Here is a 19370-nt window from a genome sequence, read left to right on the forward strand (position 1 = left end):
TTTAATGCATGTAACTGTACCACCATACCTTCCAGTAGAAGCATATTGCCTTTGCAACTGCCATGGTAGAGAGTAGTCTGGTTCGGCTGATATACAGAAAACCTGAACGACAAGAATTGCTCATGGGTTTTTCCCTTTTTCTCTTTAATACAAGCTGATGAGAATAGAATCAAAACAAAAATGACAAATTAACCAGGCAAGCCAAGAATATGAGACATGACCAGTTCATTGGGAGGCATTGCAACATGCACTTACATAAACATAGCCTGCATGCTACATAACTGTGATACTTATACTCTTATGACAAACTTTCATAACACAATAATATGCCCTAGGAAAGGTAACTTACAATAAAACAAATAATTTTAGGGTCAACTTCAGGACAATTTTTTGGCATATTCCCAGCTTTTAACAAGAAGCCTTTCAGGAAAGAAGCGAACAGGGGCAGTGAGGGCAGAGGTGAACTAAGGCGGCGGTGTGCAGGGGGCGGCCCGGGAGAAGGCAGCGGCGACAGTAGCGAAGAGAGAGAGAGTGCTGAAGGAGCTGATTAGAGTTAGGGTTTCATGTGGGAGACATACACAGAGAAGAAGGGAGAGAGAGAGAGAGAGAGAGAGAGAGAGAGAGAGAGACATATGTGGGGATAAGTCAACTCATCAAGTATGAGTGTGTGACTCCCCTATCACACAAGTATATTTGCTCTAGTACACATAGTGCACTTAGTACATTAAAAGTACTAAGTGTACTATGTACTATAAACTTTTGTGGTTGTACACACTACAAGGGTGGGCATAATGCCTTTACCCCAACAACCTCCCACTTAAAGGCAAAGTGCCCTTAAATGAAGGAAAAGAAAAATCAGCATGTACATAATAATATACAAGGCCATATCAAGGCTGAAACTGGCCTCATCCAATGCCGATCAAGTGTCTGCAATGAGCAAACCGCTCTGGAGGCAAACTCTTTGTCCCGGGTTGTCATCCGTATGAATCTTAACAAGCTGAATTTGCTTGTTCTCTATCACCTCTCTGATGAAGTGATACTTCACATCCACATGCTTCGTCTTTGCATGAAAGACAGGGTTCTTTGCCAACTAGATGGCACTCTGACTGTCACAATGCAACAATGGAATATCCCCTGTATAACCCAAATCAACCACTAACCGAGATGGCCATAATGCCTCTTGCAAGCCTCTGTGGCTGCAATATACTCGGCGTCTGTAGTAGATAAGGCAATGCACTTCTGCATCCTGGATATCCATGACACAGCACCTCCTGTGAATGTAAACACATAACCGGTAGTAGACTTCCGGTTATCTGGATGACCGGCATAATCCGAATCCGTGTAACCATGCACTAATGCATCTTGTTTGCCAAAGCATATGCACATATCCTGTGTGCCCTTCAGGTATCTCATGACACCTTTCACTGCTTCCCAATGCTTCTTGCCAGGGTTGGCCATGTATCTAGAAACCACTCCCACTGCAAATGCAATGTCAGGCCTGGTAGCAACCATGGCATACATGAGACTGCCACAAGCTGAAGCATACGGAATCTTGGCCATATCAGCCCTGTCACTATCCGACTGTGGGCTGTCCATAGCACTGAGTTTCACATATGGAGGCAAAGGAGTACTAGTCTTCTTCCCCCCGTCCATATTGAACCTCTGCAAAACTTTGCCAATGTATTCCTTCTGAGACAAATACAACACATGCTGATTTCTGTCCCGAAGTATCCGCATACCCAAAATGTGATTTGCATCACCCAAATCCTTCATATCAAAGGTTTGATGCAGCCTCTTCTTCAAGGCATCCATCTCTTTACAAGATTTTCCGACAATCAACATATCATCAACATACAAGATGAGGATCAATAGACTGCCATCCAAAGCTTTCTTGGTGTATAAGCAGTGATCTATGTCACTTCTCCTGAAATCCTGGGTAGTAGTCAACCCATGGAACAAACCTATCAGGGGGTCTGGAGGGTCTTGTGGACCTCTGTACCCAATGACCATCAATTGCAGGTTGCTGTCCAGCCTGCATATCACCTATTGGTGGCTCCTGTTCCATGCCATAAGGTTGAAAGATCATGCCCGGTATCTCCTCTAACTGTGGGATATCCATAGGGATATCTTCTGCCATCTTTGGCTGTCCATTTGGACCATTTTCAGCACCATTTAAGGGCTGGTTTTGCTGCTGTAATGGCTGATTTACAGCCCTTGGTTGTTGTCCATGATGTCCATCATCATCAAAGATGACTTTGCCAGGCTCCTGTTGCCTTGCAGGCTCCTTATACATGCATGTTTCATCAAAAATGACATCATTGCTGCGTATAATCTTTCTATTCACTGGATCCCAAAGTCTATACCCCATTTCACCTCTGTCACCATATCCTAGGAATATGCATTTGTGAGACTTAGGATTAAGTTTGGTGCATATTTCCCTGCGTATGTGCACGTACGCAACGCAACCAAACACTCTCAAGTGCTTGCAGGACGGAGGCTTCCCTGTCCATACTTCCTCTGGCACTTTCCCACCAAGCCTCGTGTTAGGTGACCTGTTTATAAGATGAACGGCTGTCATAACAGCTTCAGCCCAAAAACCATGAGGTAACGCAGCATGTGACAACATAGAACGGACCTTCTCCTGAATGGTCTTGTTCATCCTCTCTACTGTCCCGTTTTGTGGAGGATCATAAGGAGTAGAGAGCTCCCTCTTGATGCCTTTAGCATCACAAAAGTCCTGAAACTGTTTGGACATATACTCTCCACCATTGTCGGAACGCAAAGCCTTCAGTGTTTTGCCTGTTTGATTCTCAACATGAGCAACAAACTTCTCAAACACTGAGAATGTATCACTCTTCAAACGAAGAGGATAAACCCACACCTTGCGTGTGGCATCATCAATAAAAGACAAAAAATCTTTTGCTCCTCCCAAAGAAAGCTGAGGCATCTCACATACATCTGTATGCACAAGCTCTAACTGAGCATCTTTCTGTCCAAGAGCTTTCTTGTGGGGGCACTGGAGTTGCCTGCCATGTATACAATGCTCACAAAACTGAAAACTTGAAAACTTTAGAGAAGGCAAGTAACCAAAACGAGACAATTGCTCCATTCCTTTGACACTCATGTGTCCCAACCGGCTATGCCACATAGAGATTTCCGACAGCTCGGTTGCGTTTACATTAGCATGGTGACAAACACCAGCATGCATGAAGTAAAGAGTGTCCACCTTAGAGCCTCTAGCAACAACCAGTGAGCCCTTACTAATCTTCCATTTTCCACGACCAAATGTGGTAACATAATCAGCATCATCAAGCTGTCCAGTAGAAAGCAGGTTCTTCTTGATCTCAGGCACATGCCTGACATCATGGAGCATAAGCTATAGCCATCTGAAAACACAAGCATCACATCACCTCTGCCAAGAATCTTGCATGCATGGTTGTCACCCAAATAAACTACTCCTTCATTGCCAGCAGTATACCTGACAAACAAGTCTCTGCAACCTGTGACATGAAAGGAGGCACCTGAATCAATGATCCATGAGTGCATACCATGACCATCTCCTGCAAGAAGTGAATGGGCATCAAGTGAAGATGTGAATAGGACTTCATCCTCACTGTCACTTGCATGTGACACATTGACTTCTTCAATCTTGACTCCACTTTTGCCCTTTGGCTTTGCATCTTTGGCTTCATCTTTGTCTTTGTCTTTTCCTTTGCCCTTTTCCTTTTGATCATTCTTCCATTTGTAGCATTGCTTTTTGATGTGTCCCTTCTTGCCACAATAATGGCATTCCAAGTCCTTTTTGGAGCGGGACTTGCTCCTTCCCCGTTCTTGGCTTTTACCCCTTTGCTGGGATCTCCCACGTGCATTCATTGCATTGGACTTTCCAACAGAGTTGTTCTTCCTGTTCATCTCCTCTTGAAGAAGAGCACCCTCCACATCTGCATATGACAGCATAGCATTTGAATTGCTAGTGGCTGTCCTGAATGTGTCCCAACTCTCTGGCAAAGTGCATAAGAGAAAGGTGGCTTTGAACTCATCGTCCATTGCCAACTTTTGATTGATGACCTGGCTGACAACACCATTAAACTCATTTAGATGGGCTGTCATAGACGCTCCTTCCTTCATTTAAAGACCTATGAGTTTCTTCAACCAATACACTTTGCTTGAGGCACTTTGCTGGGCATACAAGTCCTGCAATCTTTGCCACATTTCCCAAGCTGTCTTCTCTTCACGTATGCTGAAAAGTAAAGAGTCTGACACAGACAACATGATGGTAGATCTTGTTAGCTCATCCATATCTTCCCATTCTTCAGCAGTAAGAGAAGCGGGCATTACACCCCTTTCTTTGATGGGCTTGTGCTGCTTCTTCTGGAGCAACACATTATAAAGCTGGGTTTGCCAAATGTCTGTGAGCCTTCAAGCTTCTTGATGTGAAGCAATGAAGAGCTCTCACCTGTGGTTGCCATAGCAATATGCAACCTTTGTCAATGTCTGACTCCCTGCAAGATGTGCAAACACTGCACCAAAAGCACACAAAGTGCTCACAGTTGTTCTCCCAAAGTTTATCTCCCACTGCGGAAGCACGAATGCAACTCTACTCCCACTGAATGTGATAAAATCACCAAAATCTGGTTGCTGCAGATTTAGGACAGCACCTTAGATGTGCTCTGTTCCCCTTCCAAAGTACTGTACAACAGTACTAAGTGCTCACCAATGATGTACCAAATCTGTACCGGCAAGTACAGTAGCTGAAAATGAGCCTTTTTCTCACTCAAATCAAAGTACAACCATGCCAAAACTTGTACTGTACCAAATCTGTACCAGCAAGTACAGCAACAATAAATGCTCTCCTGGCTGTCCAAATGAGTGAAAATCAGACCTTGACAGTCCCCACCACTGCATACAACAGTCCCAGACAGAAATTGAGCAAAAGCCTCTTGACTGCAAGTGGATTTCTGAGGGTTCAAGGCATAAAAGTCTTCCCTGCTGCTTTGCCAAGCTCAACAAGCATAAAATCTTGAAAAGCCCCTTGATTCAAGATCAATTTCTGATCATACATGGTACATTGACGCACATGAAGGCATCCAGAGTCTTCACAATGCTTCCCCCTGGCCACATATACATCCAATACATAAAAGCCCCTTGATTTACAGGCACATTGAGTGCTTGACAGGCATCAACACATTGCCCAAAGCATCAAATGCCAGTGCCTGCATGCAAATCAACCCAATCGGCACAAAAGCCCTTTGAATTGCACTCCAATTTCCTGCAATTTTGCCCCGAATGTGAGATTGCTCACATCATACAACATGTATGAATGCCCAATGGCACAATTACATCAAAAGCCCCAAATTTTGACATCCAATTTCTTGCAAATTGACACGGAATGTGACCAATGTCACCCAATTTTGCCAATTTTGATCAAAATCTGAGCAATTTGGACCTGTACCTGCTCAATTGATGATTGTACCTGCTCAATTGCAAATCCCAAAAAAAAAATTAAAGCAAATACCTCTGAAAATTTCTGAAATCAAGAAACAGGGGGGTCGTGCTGATGCTGCTGCAGAAAAATTGTGCAAATGAATTGAAGCTAGTACGTCGACGAAGGGAACTGCAAGCTGCAAGCGCACACACGCGTACACACGGGCACAACCTCTTTCTGTAGAGAGCGAGGGCCTCCCTGCGCGTGCTGATGAGGCGCCGCTGCCCTTCCTCCTATCACACATGTATATTTGCTCTAGTACACATAGTGCACTTAGTACATTAAAAGTACTAAGTGTACTATGTACTATAAACTTATGGGCTTGTACACACTACAAGGGTGGGCATAATGCCTTTACCCCAACAAGTGCGACTGTAGAGGAGAGAGAGCATGGCGGCTGGCCCTTACCGGAAGGTTGAGGTCGTACGACCTCCAGAGTCCAGACGCAAGACGCAGGCACGCCGCACAGTAGGACAAAACGGCGAAACGTTGATCGCAGGCGAAACCCAAAAAAAACGTGCGGATCGATCCGTACGTACGGATTCCCGTACGGTACGGTACGGATTGGATCCGTACGTACGTTTTGATCCTACCTTGGAATCTCCCCTGAGCCAAGGGCTAAGGTTCCACTCCCAATGAGCCCTACCATCCCATACCACCAGAGCATGTTCTAAGGGACCCTTGGCAATACCGCATGTGAACCGCCATGTCCATGGCAGGAATAAGACTACTCTAGCCACCAACTGTCAAGTATAACAGTATGACCTCAATAACCCATAAGTCATTTACATAGTGACTACTACCACTATAAATAACTATCTAGTCATAAATAGCCCCAGTAATCATGGATTAACAATCATAAGGAACCCTAGTCCCCTTTGTATCCTACATGCAACCTTTCCCCTAATCTCATGGCTCCCCAACCTTGCCCAAATTAGGACCTAATCTCAAGGATTAGTGTTCAGTACATAACACCTAATCCATGTTGCTTAACGATATACACAATGAGAAAGTAACAATAAACACAATGAGAGATTGCTCTCCCATTGGGACTCATACTAGTAAACTCATTTATGCTGATCTCTCACAACTCCCTCAAAATAAAGACTTCAAGTATTCTTTATTCACTAGTACTACTGCACAAAAAGTGTTAGCCTAGGCACATTAGTGGGCATATCTTTGTGCCATCCCCAACCTACTCTAGACTTATGTACAAAATTGGTGGCCATTCTGTGGGAATCATTCCCATCAAGAACTTGCAATCGCCCTCCCACAAACCATACATACTAAGTAGACCACATGGCTCTCCATCCAAACGACACAATGTCGTTGACTAGGTGAATAACACTGACCAAATTAACAAAAGACAACCATACCCCTTTGGATAGGCACACTAAAACAGCTTCTAATGTCATAGCATGCTAGGCGTCAAAGAATGGGATGCACTGTTAGAATTGTGCATCTCAGTGTATTTATTGGCTTTACCTAATTTTGGGTATTTTAGCTATTTCTCCTAGTTTCAAGAAGTCTTGAGCAGTCGGCCAGCTTCCTCCCTTCACTAGAAAAGGAGCCTCACATAATCGCTCGAAGTAGTTCAATCCCAAGCACAAGTTCAACATTTCTTGCTGGCTATTGCCATTGTAAAGCTTCATGCTATTATAAAAGGTGATGTTGTCCACAAGCCCTCTCTCCTTTGCTCCCTCTTCTCTCTTGTTTTGTCTATGCTTCCGCCTGTGCATACTCCAACATGGTATCAATCGCTTAGGATCAAGCTGCTCCAAAAATCTGCATTCTGCTCACCGTCTCCTTCTTTGCCATGCGTTTTTTGCTTCCATAGCTTCTCCACGCTGGAGATCAATGTCTACCCTGCTGCGTTTCTTGGTCCAGCCACCCTCTTGCTGTTGGCCAGCCCTTTTTAGGCTGCGTTTTTTGCAAGTTCTCGACTTGTGGCTGCAATTTCTGCTCCGGCATCAGTACTTGGTGAGTTTCTTGCGGGTGGTGTTGCCAAACAAGTGGCACTACATCACCTTCTTCCTCCAAGAGTCCATGCCCTTCCGGTAGGAGGTTCCCATTGGTTCTAAGACTGTTTTTCTGTTGTCCAGCCTCTTTCTCTCTCAGATTTGAGAGGGGCTGATTGGTCCTGGTGCCTCACTTCCTTGGAAAGCGCTTGAGAGGAGTCTTGGAGTACTGAGACTTGTGTACTTTGTTGATGTGGATATGGCTCCCCCCTGTACAAACAAGTTGGACAGAACCAACTATGCCCATTGGAAGCTGAATATGCAGATCTGATCTGGTTCATCCACAAGGGTTTGTGGGAGATTGTTCAGGGCACTGAGAAGAAGCCCGAGCGTCCTCAAAACTCTAGGAGGTGGACCCAGGATCAAGAGGACAAATTCCTTGCTGAATTACAAGACTGGGAGAATCATGATTCGAAGGCACATTTACTGCTTGTGCGGACCATCACAAAGAAGGTCTCACCGGCCGTGCAAACTCTTACCAGTGCTCATTAATTATAGTCCAAATTGGAGGATCTCTTTGCTCAAGATTCGTCGATGAGGACAGTTACTTTGCAAGGGCAACTGTACGGTTTGTTATTTCTTGCTAGCAGTTCTATGCAATCGTTCCCCATGAGGGCCAAGATTATCCATGACCAGTTTACTGGCAATGGGTGTTGCTTTGTCCTCTGCTCAGTTGGCTGCACTTATCCTCACCAAGCTTCCCCCGGAGTATGATGTGGTTTCTCGAGCCTTGCAGTGCCAGGTCACAACCACTCAGTTTGATTTTGATGACCTTAGCTCCCTTCTCTTGGAAGAAGAGTCCATCCTCGTTTCTCAAGGTAAGATGAAGGTGCCTCTTAACAGTTCTGATCAGGCACTTACTTCAGTTCAAAAGAAAGGTCGAGAAGCAGAATACTTGAAAAACATGACTCATGAGAAAACACATTGGATTCATTATTATTCAATGTAAACAATGATTCAATGCTAGAAAACAACACCCATATTCATCTCTCTAGAATCCACATTCCATACATGATACTGGGCAGCCAAGAGTCTGGTACTTCACTTAACACAATGATAAAAAAACATCATAATAAAGATAAATCATGATGACTCCCAAGAGTCATGACAATCACACAATGTCCCACAGTCCACCAAATCTTTAAAAACAGTACATAGATAAATTACTCAAGGCTCATCCTCCTGCCCATCATCCTCATCATCCTCTCCATCACGCTCATCCTTACTCTCACTACTAGTACCATTGGCTGAGTCCTCCTCAAATGCCTCATCCTCATGATCTGCTGGTGTCGCACTGATACTAGCAAGTGCCTGGGATCGTGTACCATGAGATGTAGTTATAATCTCCTCATACAACATGAAATAGATATCTCTCCTCTTGAGGGATGTCGGGGATCTCCTTGCACTTTGTGATATCAATCTTGTCAGGATTGACTTGGCGAGGCTCGATGGGATTGTTGCCTTTCTGCTCTAGCAATCGCAAGTTGCAATGACAGAACACAAGCCTCTCCAACTGTGCAGTAAAGAGCCTATCTTTCTTCTTGGTGTGGAAAAGTGCCCATGTACTCTCGTTTCTCTCACAAGGTCCTGAACTACAATCTTGTGAGAGAACTCTCATGGCAATGCGTCTCTGCAAATAAAAATCAACACCATTCCTCATTGAATAGAAGTATAAGACTGTCAATATTCTTAGACAAGTTATACTTAGTAACTTGTTACTTACCAAGTCTGGAGTACCAATGCCATATTTCTCCCACCAAGACACAAGCTCCAACTGTGTGTCCCTCGATTGTGCTGTTGGCCGTCCAAACATGTGGCTACTGTTCCAATATATGAGAAGCTCATCCTCCAGCTTTCTCATAAGTTGCACATCACCACCCACTAGCTTGGAAATGTAAAAGCTCCATCCTGCCTCTACCTCTTCACTCAAGTACTGCTCCCCACTTCTCCAAAGAGGATGCAAAATGTGCAATTGCGTGGATTGGCCTATGAAACCAATCCTAGCGTTGGTTCCATATGTCCCTAATATCTTGAACTCTGCATACGAGTTCAAAGTTGCAAGTGGAAAAACAAAAGTAAGCAATGAGCATATACTTCAATCTTCTAAGTTCTATGATCTATCTAACTTCAAGAGAAAGAATAAGAGTTATACCTCTCAGGAGACAATAATGTACAAGCATCGAGGGCTTCTCCAATCTTGTCCATGAACTGGAGCCCAATGGTACTCCCCTCCATGTCTGTAAGTCGAACGACACTATACATGGGATCGAGTGTCTTGACAAGTGCCTACGCATCATTCCACCAAGTCTCTCTCATGACCATACTGTTGGATAGGTGTCATCTCCAGATGGTGTCACGCTAGTGGCACACTCTTTAGCCTCTAGGCATTTTTGGGATTTATAGCATTCAGTTCCATTTTTTTCTATTTACACACATTTTTGGGTGGAGGAAAGGGTGGAGGAACTTTCCTATATATATGAGGCATTGTAGTTCATTTCTAATCAAGTTGGCTAGTGGTTCATTGATGAGTTCTTGAGTACATTGTCTCTTCTCTCATCTCTTCTTTCTCACATGGTATCAGAGCAAGGTGGTGGCGCACATAGAGCCTCCTTATCCTTCTTCCTCTCTACCTCTAGTCCTCTTCAACAACCCCGCTTTCAATTGCGTTTTTCATTCTTTGATTATCTGCTAAACGAATGCGTTTTTGAGGATTGTGCCCGCGAGACCTACTGGAATCATCATGGTCTACAACTTTGCAAAAGAAAGTTTTCGCAAATTCCTCACCGTTTTTGAGTTATTCTTCGCAGATTGCCTGCATGCAGAATTTCTGCTTGCGTTTTTTTGCAGAAGCCCTTACTCATCATCCTTGCACTCATTCAATGATGCAAGAGGCTTCAAACCAGCCCCTTAGCATCCTCTACAAGTGTGTTTTTAAAGCACTTCAATCCGAGTCCTACAACTCTACTTGTGGTGAAAACATTGCCAACTAGTTTTCCCTACATGCGGTAGCGTTTTTTTGGAGGCTTCTTGTGGAGAGATTTCTTGGCTGCGTTTTCATCATCAACTTCAGCCCTCTTCATGGTGTTTTGAGGTACATATTCATCCTCTTTTCTACACCTTTCTACCGGCTGAAAATTCCACTTTGCTACACACTTTGTGTTTGCGTTTTTGTGGACAATCAACTCCTCCATACTCCTTCTACCTAAGGCTACATTCTCAGCCCTCTTTTGGTGGTTTCTACGGAGTCTATTGGTTCATATATCGACTGCGTTTTGTGGCTGCGTTTTTGCACTATCTTTGTGCATATTTTGGAGATACTTCCTTGGTGGACAGCCCATCTATTGGCTGCGTTTTTTGGAGGTACGACACTTCTTCCCTTGTGTTTTCCCACCCTCCACTCCCTATGGGATCTCGGAAGTCCTCTACTCCAAAAGACAAAGGCAAACTTGAAGATACTATGGATCCTACATCTCCTACGACGGTTGGACCGGCAACTACTACAACGGAAGTTGGTGCAATTCCTTCTTCGGTAGGTGCTTCTACTTTCTCTTTTCCGTTATATCCATTACCTTCCACGGATCCTTTCTCTCTTTCTTCTTTGTCCTTCATGCCTTCCTATCCACATACTTCTATGCCCTCTATGGTATATCCCCCTACATCATCTATGCCTTTTATGGCAACTTCATCTACTATGATTCCTTCTTCTACTACTTCCACTACTACTCCTCTCCCCACTCAATCATATCAGCCCTTTAACCCATTCACTCAATCTTTGAGCCTTCCAAGTCTTTCCGATTCACAAAAGCTTACCCCAAACAACTACCACACTTGGTCCTTGTTTATGCAACTTCTTTTGGAAAGTACCGGGGTGTGGTCTATAATCACTTCTCCTCATATGGTGCCTTCTCAATATCAAACCTATATGGATGCACGGACCAAAGCTTTACTTGTGCATGGCATGTCTACATCGGTTGTGTCTCAATTTCTCTCTACAAGGAAAACGGCTCAACAATTATGGCACGCTATACAAATGCAATATGGAAAACTTTCAACGGTTAAGATGGCTAAGTTGGAAGAAGATTTGGGTAAGCTTTCTATCTCCGAATCCGACAACATAGTGGAGAAGCTTGGAGAATTCAATCGAATAAAGCGGCAACTTGAAGAGTTTGGTACATTCGTAAGCAATCCGGTCCACAAGCTACTTGGTAAATTGCCTTCTTCTTTTGAATCGTTCAAAGATAACATCTTTCTTCGAGTTCCTTTCCCTTCCTTTGAAGAGACTATGGGTCTTCTTCATGATAAGTGCCTTACTCGCAAGCAAAACAAAAAGGACTCGGCTTTTGTAAGCCAAGGCAAGGGCAAAGGCAAAGGCAAAGACAAGGGGAATGATCAACGCAAAGGCTCTAATTCCAATGCTAAAGATTCTTCACCCAAAGGCGACAAGGACAAATCAAAGGATTCTTCCAAGGAGTGCACTTTCTGTGGTCGTAGTGGCCATACGGAGAATCGTTGTTTTGCTAAGAAGGGGGCATCCAAGAAGGTAAAAGCTGAACTTGAATCCAAATCTAAGGGTTCTTTGTAATATGCGGAAGCTTCGGAGAAGGATCGGTACTTCAAAACTTAGAAATCAGCACTCTTTTCACGACGGAATTAACGCACAAACTGAAAGGAGATGTGCAAAAAATAGAGAGAGAAGGGGGAGATGGAGAGGACACAGTATTGGGTCCCAATTACCCTCTGTAGGGCCCCCACCACGGATGGTGTATTTGCTTTATTAGAATGATGTAAATCTGAAAACAAATACAGAAAACTTGATCTTTTCTTGGCTGGAAAATCCTGCCCTTGACCTTCAGAAGTCCACCCCTTTGCTTGGCAATCTCCTTGGCTTGACTGGCCCTTGATTGGCTTGAGCACTTGGTGAAAACTGAGATGAATTATGGGATTGTAGCTTCCTCTATTTATACTTCCCATCATGAGCAGTCGGCCAGCTGATAAACAGGCAGCCAGCATCATATTCCCACGACTGAGTAAATTCAGCAATAAATGCTGAATTAAATCTCCAAAAATGCTGGAAAAATCCCATAATGTCTGCGCATCTCTTCCTGGCTGGCTGGACATCAGACGCCTGCTTCTGAAGGGCTGGACACATCTTTTGTCCACAATCCCAGGACTGGGCAGCCTGTATGGGCTGCCCCATACATGCCCTACAGCCATATAAAGGCTGTAATCTCCTGGAGATTGCCTGATCTGTGCCCAGGGCTGTCCTACAGCCCCTCCATGGCTGGTGGCCATCCCAGGTCCTGCACCTTCTGTACAGAAATGTCTACGTGGCATCCAAGGGCGGGATGCACATGACATCCCCTTCTGCTTAACTTGACGGAAGCTGCATAGCCTCCAAATAATCCGTCAATAATGCCGGATAGTCTTCGAAAAATTCTTTGTCAAGCCATACCGCTTCATGAGTTTCTCGGTCCTGAAACTTCGTGAGAAACTGTCGTAGTCTTCGGCCTGAGCCATGCTTGAAACGGTGCAGAAGTCGTGCATAGTCCAACTCGGAGGTAGCTTTAACTGCATAGACAGCTCATTAATCTTTTTCCGGATGGGAAATGGCCCGAAGCTCCTGAAAGACAACTTTGGGCATCGCTTGCCCACCTACTTCAATCTTTGCTTCATAATCCGAAGATACACCCAATCCCCTTCCGAAAACTTCATGTCCCTTCGGTCTTTATTGGCCTGTCGAGTGTAGGCCTCTTGCGCTTTAGCCAATCTGTCTTTAACGGACTCTAGGATCTCCTGGTAAGACTCCGTCACTCTGTTTGCCTCCGGTACTGAAGACGAAGTCCTGGTTAACAACGACTGGAAAGCCTTCCAAACACTGCCTCATATGGAGTCCTGCCCCAATAGCTGAAGAAAAAGAGTCATTCAAAACAGCTTGAACTAAAGGCAAAAACGATTCCCACTTACCTTGCTGATCGTGGACATAACACTTCAGCACATCAAAGGCCAACTGGTTGTATATCTCGGTCTGGCCATCTGTCTGTGGGTGGAATGCACTGGAAAAATTCAACTTAGTACCAAAATTATCAAACAATGCCCTCCAAAAATGACTGGTAAACTTGGCATCTCGGTCTGGCACTATGGTTCTAGGAATCCCGCCAATCGGGTACCAATGCCGAATGAATAGCTGGGCAACATCCTCGGCGGTCACATTGGCCCTGCAAGGAATAAGCATAACAAATTTGCTGAACCTATCCACATATTACACTAGTATCAGAGCCTACTTCAAAAACAAAGATTCAGCAAAGAAAACCAGAAAATTTTTTCGCTCGTGTGGTTGGTTTTTAGACACCGGTGGACTACCCCTTTCGGAGTGACTCCTGTCCCTCGAAGGACGGTTGGTTTTAGCCTCCGGAAGCCTCCGGAAGTCTCCCACACAGATAGTGGATGGTCAGATTGCGTTCCGGAAAGGAATTGCATTTTCCCGCTATGGCGAGTTTCGGCGACGAGAGAGAACCAGAACCATGGGACCAGAGTGCACCAGGCAGCCCAGCTAGGGCACTCGGCTTAAAGTGTCACAGACATGTTCCAGCAGATGATGCGAGCAATCGCAGACTAGACAACCAAGTTCGATGAGCAGAAGGCGCGGATTTTGGCTCTGGAGGAGCGTTCTCGCTCTCCAGCGTCGCGTTTTCCATCTCCTCCTCCCTCTCCTTCCGTATCCCAGATACCAGATCCTCGTCACAGGGACCCTCTCGCGGGGTCACAGCCGCAGCCAAGCTCCTTGCTTGAGATGCAGATGCGTGCATAGTTTCCACGAGTTTCGGAAACGGGGGTGCGGAGCACGGCGGGAAACGGAGTTTCGGAGTTTCGGCCTTCGGGAAGAAACGGGGAAACGGAGTTTCGGTTTTAGGGTTTAATACATACATATATAATTAATAAAAACATTACAAAAGCTTGAAAAATACATCTTTGCTTAAGTAACAAGTTCAATGTCAAAGACTCAAATGATAGATCAAAATTCAGAAATGACAACTGTAGGCTCAAGCCTCAAAAGAGTCAATACAAAACAAGATCCATCATCCATCATCCATCATCCATAATCCATAATCCATATGTATAGACTATAGTAAATACAAAACATGATCAAAAAATATCCATGTGGCTGGCAGGCTGGCAGCAGCTGCTGGCATGACAAAATCCTAGAGCTAAGTGCTCCAAAAATCACTCATCAAGATCATCCATGGAGGAGTCATCCTCCGACTCATGAGAGTCAGGCTCAGATGAAGAAATGGTAGGATCATGGTCCTCTGCCTCTGCTGAAGTGGAAGCGATGGATCCCCCCCTCTGCCTCTGAGAATGGGTGGTGCAGCGGGTGTTGTGGCTCGGCACTGTCAGCTCCTCATAAAGCAAGGTGTACATATCACGCTCATTCTGTGGGATCTCTGGGATGAACCTCTCCCTCATGATGTCGATCTTATCCACATTCACCTGTGAAGGCTCCGGATGTCGGGCATTCCTCTCAAGGAGCTGGAGGTTGCAATGACAAAACACCAACCGCTCTAGCTGAGCGGTACTCAGCCTATTCCTCTTCTTTGTATGGAAGAGGGCCCAAGTGCTCCAATTCCTCTCACATGGACCCGAACTGCAATCCTGTGGGAGCACTCGAATGGCGATGCGTTTCTGTTATTGAAATGCACATACAATTAGAAATTAGAACTAAGTGGAAACAAGAAAGATGCACATTGTACAGTGTACTATGTAAACTGTAGTTAAGGGTAGTGAATTACCAGCGTGGGAGCACAATTTCCATACTTCTCCCACCATGAGACAGGCTGTAGCTGAGTCTCTCGAAGCTTTGCAGTCTCTCGACCAAAGCTCCCTGTCTGGTTGCGAAAGGCCAAGAGATCATCCTCTATACATTTCAGCATGTGCACATTACCAGATGTCAAGTTCCTCATGTATGTCATGAAGCCTTCTTCTAGCTCCTCGTTCTCGTATTGCTCCTCATCTCGCCACAAAGGATGCAATACATGTGCTACTGCATGAATCGGCCTGTGAAACCAATCCCATCGCCGATTCCACACAGCCTTGATTTCATCAACCCTTTAGAGATCAAACCATAAGATAAAAAAGGACAAAAAACAAGAGTCAAGAGTCGAGACCAATGTAAAGACTCAAGAGTAAAATAAAGATAAGAAGTAAAGCAAGGGTAGCCATGACTGAGGAGACTTACTGCTCTGCTCTCAAGTAGTCTTGCTTGTTGAGAGCCTCCCCAATCTTGTCCATGTACTCGTATAAAAGGCCTAGAGTACTGCCCTCCATGTCTGTAATGCGTAACACTGTGTAGATGGGGTTGAGAGTTTTGATCAACCCCTCAACCTCTACCCACCACTCCTCTCTCATGACATCACGCACAAAAGCTCTTGCCTTGGGGCTCTCTCTCTCATCCCACTCTAGCCATTCATTTGAGTAGACAGTGCGTACCAACTCTCTGCGGACTCGCAGGAGTCTCTCAAGCACAATGAACATGTATGCAAATCTGGTGGCTGCAGGCTGCAATAGCTCAAGAGTGCTGTAGGCCCGATACATGCTCAAGACTTTTGGCCTCTTCTTCACAAACTTCACCATGCTTCGTGCGGTGCAAAAGATGGCTTCAACCCATTGTATTTGACCTATGTCCTCAATCAATAAGTCGAGGCTATGTGATGCACAAGGGGTCCACACAATGGCTGGAAATTCATCCTCTAGCATAGAGCCCATAGACTTACAATTACTTCCATTATCTGTCACCACCTGCACAACATTCTCAGGCCCAACTTGCACTATAGCCTCCCTTATATGTGTCCAAATAAATGCACCTGTAACTGTGAGACCTGGGAGGGAGGCATCAATGGCTTTCAAAAACATAGTGCCTTTGCAGCATGACACCAAAACATTGTATACATTTCTCCTGCGTACATCTGACCACCCATCACACAATATAGTGCAGCCATACTTTTTCCATGTTTCCTTCAAGGGCTCTAGCTGCACTTCTATGCATGATTTTTCCCGCTTTAGCTCTCGTGTCCGCAGAGCCTCAGATGTAGGGCCATCCCACTCGCATCCAATGCGGCTGATGGCCCTCATGGTCTTCCTCCATTGATTTGTCTTGGCCACATGAAAGGGAATGGCACACCGTATGAACATCAGGGTGAGCTCCCTAGTTGCCTCTGCAATTGCTTGCTTTTGAAATCCTGCTTGGATGCTAGCCCTTTGTACAGTATTTTTTGGAGGGGTGTCTTGTGAATGTGATACATCACCTGGCAAAGGAGTCCTCCTTGCATGCACACCCGACACTGAGGTAGAGGAGAAATCTGATCCTGTGTCTCTGCCTCTGGCCCTCTTTGCTGCTGCTGCTTGACTTGAACCAGCTTCATGCTCTTGACCACCCATTGCTGTAGATACTTCCTCTTCGGGAACGGCAAAACGCTTTTGCCTCCACATTTCAAGGCTTTTCCGAACATCTAGAGGAACAGAGGGGCATGGCCCTACATCTTTGTTTGGAACATGAGCAAGATGGTCCTTCACACGGGTGACACTCCCCGTTTTGACCAACCCACAATATTTACATCTCCATTTCCTGGAGCCACCAGATCCTGCATAAGCCCTCACTTGCTCCACATGCTGCCAAAAAGGATCCGGAGTCCGAGCCATGTTACTTACTTGTGCGGTTCGAGGTCGGAAGACTCGGAGAGATTCGAGAAGTGGAGGCTGTTTTTCTGGTCCTGCAGGCTGCGAGCAAGGTGTGACTCCTTCTTGCTTGGTAGAGCTTAGATGGCAAAGGTGGAGGCCCCAAGTAGAGAGGTAGAGGGCGTGGTAGAGGGCTGATGTGGAGGTAGAGGAGTAGAGGGCAAGGTAGATGGCTAGAGCAGCTCCAAACAGGCGGCGGAAAGAAGCGAAAAATGCCGGCGAAGAGAGCACGCGGGTTTTTGAACCCTGGAAAAAAATAAAAGCCAGAAACGCCGTTTCCGTTTCTGGAAACGTTTCCGAAACGTTTCGGCGTTTCGGTGCTCCAGAAACGCCGTTTCTGGAAACTATGGATGCGTGCATTGGAGATTCGACAACGAGAGGACGACGCCATGCGACGAGTGGAACACGAGCGTTACCTCAGAGCTTTGGACACCAGATTGACACCGGCGGCGCCCTCGTACCTCAGAGCTTTGGACGCCAGATTGACACCGGTGGCTGAGAGTGTTTAGAGTAGAGAGAGAGAGTGAGAAGTGCTGGAAATTCAGTATATACTATGGTACAAAAAGGTACATATCTGCAGCCCTTGGCTGCCTTCTTGAAAAGGTGGTAAAACACCCAAGATTCTGCCCTAGACTAGGACCCTACTGACTCAAACCCCTAGTGGGCTGAATGATTAATTCTATGAGCACTTGGTGCCTTTTATAGGATTCTTGGACAAGGTAGGAGCTGGCCGACTGCTGGTCGGCCAGTTCTGAATACATTAAATGACTTTTAACTCAGCCGACTTGGTTATCTTGCCTTGTCATCATGCGCCTTCAGCCACCTTGCTTCCTGGTACAGCCGACAGCTCCTGTACTCAGCCGACTGCCCCCTGGTGCTTCTCCAAGTCCAACCTGGCCACTTCTGTATCTTGTGCTCCACACTCTGACTCTATCTGGTTCATACTATTTATCTGTTTGCCCCCTCTGGATCTAGCCCTGAGATTGTCCATGGCATCTGTGATGCACATGACATCCCCCTCTGCTAAACTTGATGACGGGAATCCAACCTGCTCTTGGATGACTGTCATCATCCCAATCCTGTCCCGAAGTCCCTCTGTCATCATCCATCCCTGGCAAACCCTTTTCTCTGAAAACCCGGCCTGTTCTCCAAACCACTCTGTCTCTGATGAAGATCTATGCATCTGGTCTTCCTCTAGTCCACAATCCATTCCTGCCCTGACTCTGAACACCGTCTTGGTCTTCATTCCTGGAACTGAGTCTGGCACTCTCACATCACCCTTGGAGGATCAACCTCCCTTGGGACCGTTACCTGAGAACCTATCTAGCTCACGGAACTGCCATCCCCATCTGGCACTGTGGAACACCACCAACAAACCTCCTGGGAGTTCTTCCCGCTTCTGTGCTCCTCGCCTTGGGCTTCGAATCCGTGTACTTTCCTGTACCTTGGACCTGTACACCATCATCTGAGACTGAATCAGCGTTTAGCTTTGCTGAGCCTGATGCTCTGATACCACTGTAATACGCGAAAGCTTCGGAGAAGGATCGGTACTTCAAAACTCAGAAATCAGCACTCTTTTCGCGACGGAATTAACGCACAAACTGAAAGAAGATGTGCAAAAAATAGAAAGAGAAGGGGGAGATGGAGAGGACACAGTATTGGGTCCCAATTACCCTCTGTAGGGCCCCCACCACGGATGGTGTATTTGCTTTATTAGAATGATGTAAATCTGAAAACAAATACAGAAAACTTGACCTTTTCTTGGCTGGAAAATCCTTCCCTTGACCTTCAGAAGTCCACCCCTTTGCTTGGCAATCTCCTTGGCTTGACTGGCCCTTGATTGGCTTGAGCACTTGGTGAAAACTGAGATGAATTATGGGATTGTGGCTTCCTCTATTTATACTTCCCATCATGAGCAGTCGGCCAGCTGATAAACAGGCAGCCAGCATCATATTCCCACGACTGAGTAAATTCAGCAATAAATGCTGAATTAAATCCCCAAAAATGCTGGAAAAATCCCATAATGTCTGCGCATCTCTTCCTGGCTGGCTGGACATCAGGCGCCTGCTTCTGAAGGGCTGGACACATCTTTTGTCCACAATCCCAGGGCTGGGCAGCCTGTATGGGCTGCCCCATAC

General features: G+C 45.7%; 2 protein-coding genes across 6 annotated transcripts in view; both read right to left on the reverse strand.

Moving 5' to 3' along the window:
* Positions 1-19370, reverse strand: part of LOC147603578 (protease Do-like 2, chloroplastic) — a 69416-nt gene that overhangs the window by 33856 nt on the left and 16190 nt on the right. For all 5 annotated transcript variants that reach the window (XR_015265484.1, XM_086795763.1, XM_086795762.1 and 2 more), the window contains exon 4: positions 29-102. Coding sequence is in view for 4 of the 5 variants with exons in the window: in XM_086795761.1 (XP_086651887.1) it covers positions 29-102 (74 nt within the window). In the remaining variant the exon portion in view is untranslated. The remainder of the gene's footprint in view (positions 1-28; positions 103-19370) is intronic.
* Positions 14494-17570, reverse strand: LOC147603579 (uncharacterized). The gene is made up of 3 exons (XM_086795759.1): positions 15737-17570; positions 15291-15606; positions 14494-15183 (listed from the first exon to the last, which is right to left on the reverse strand). The coding sequence occupies exons 1-3, from the start codon at positions 17194-17196 to the stop codon at positions 14725-14727; spliced, it is 2235 nt and encodes a 744-aa protein (XP_086651885.1). The 5' UTR covers positions 17197-17570; the 3' UTR covers positions 14494-14724.

Source organism: Cibotium barometz, chromosome 63, assembly GCF_041138505.1.
Source record: "Cibotium barometz isolate CiBa-2024 chromosome 63, ASM4113850v1, whole genome shotgun sequence".
NCBI lineage: Eukaryota > Viridiplantae > Streptophyta > Polypodiopsida > Cyatheales > Cibotiaceae > Cibotium > Cibotium barometz.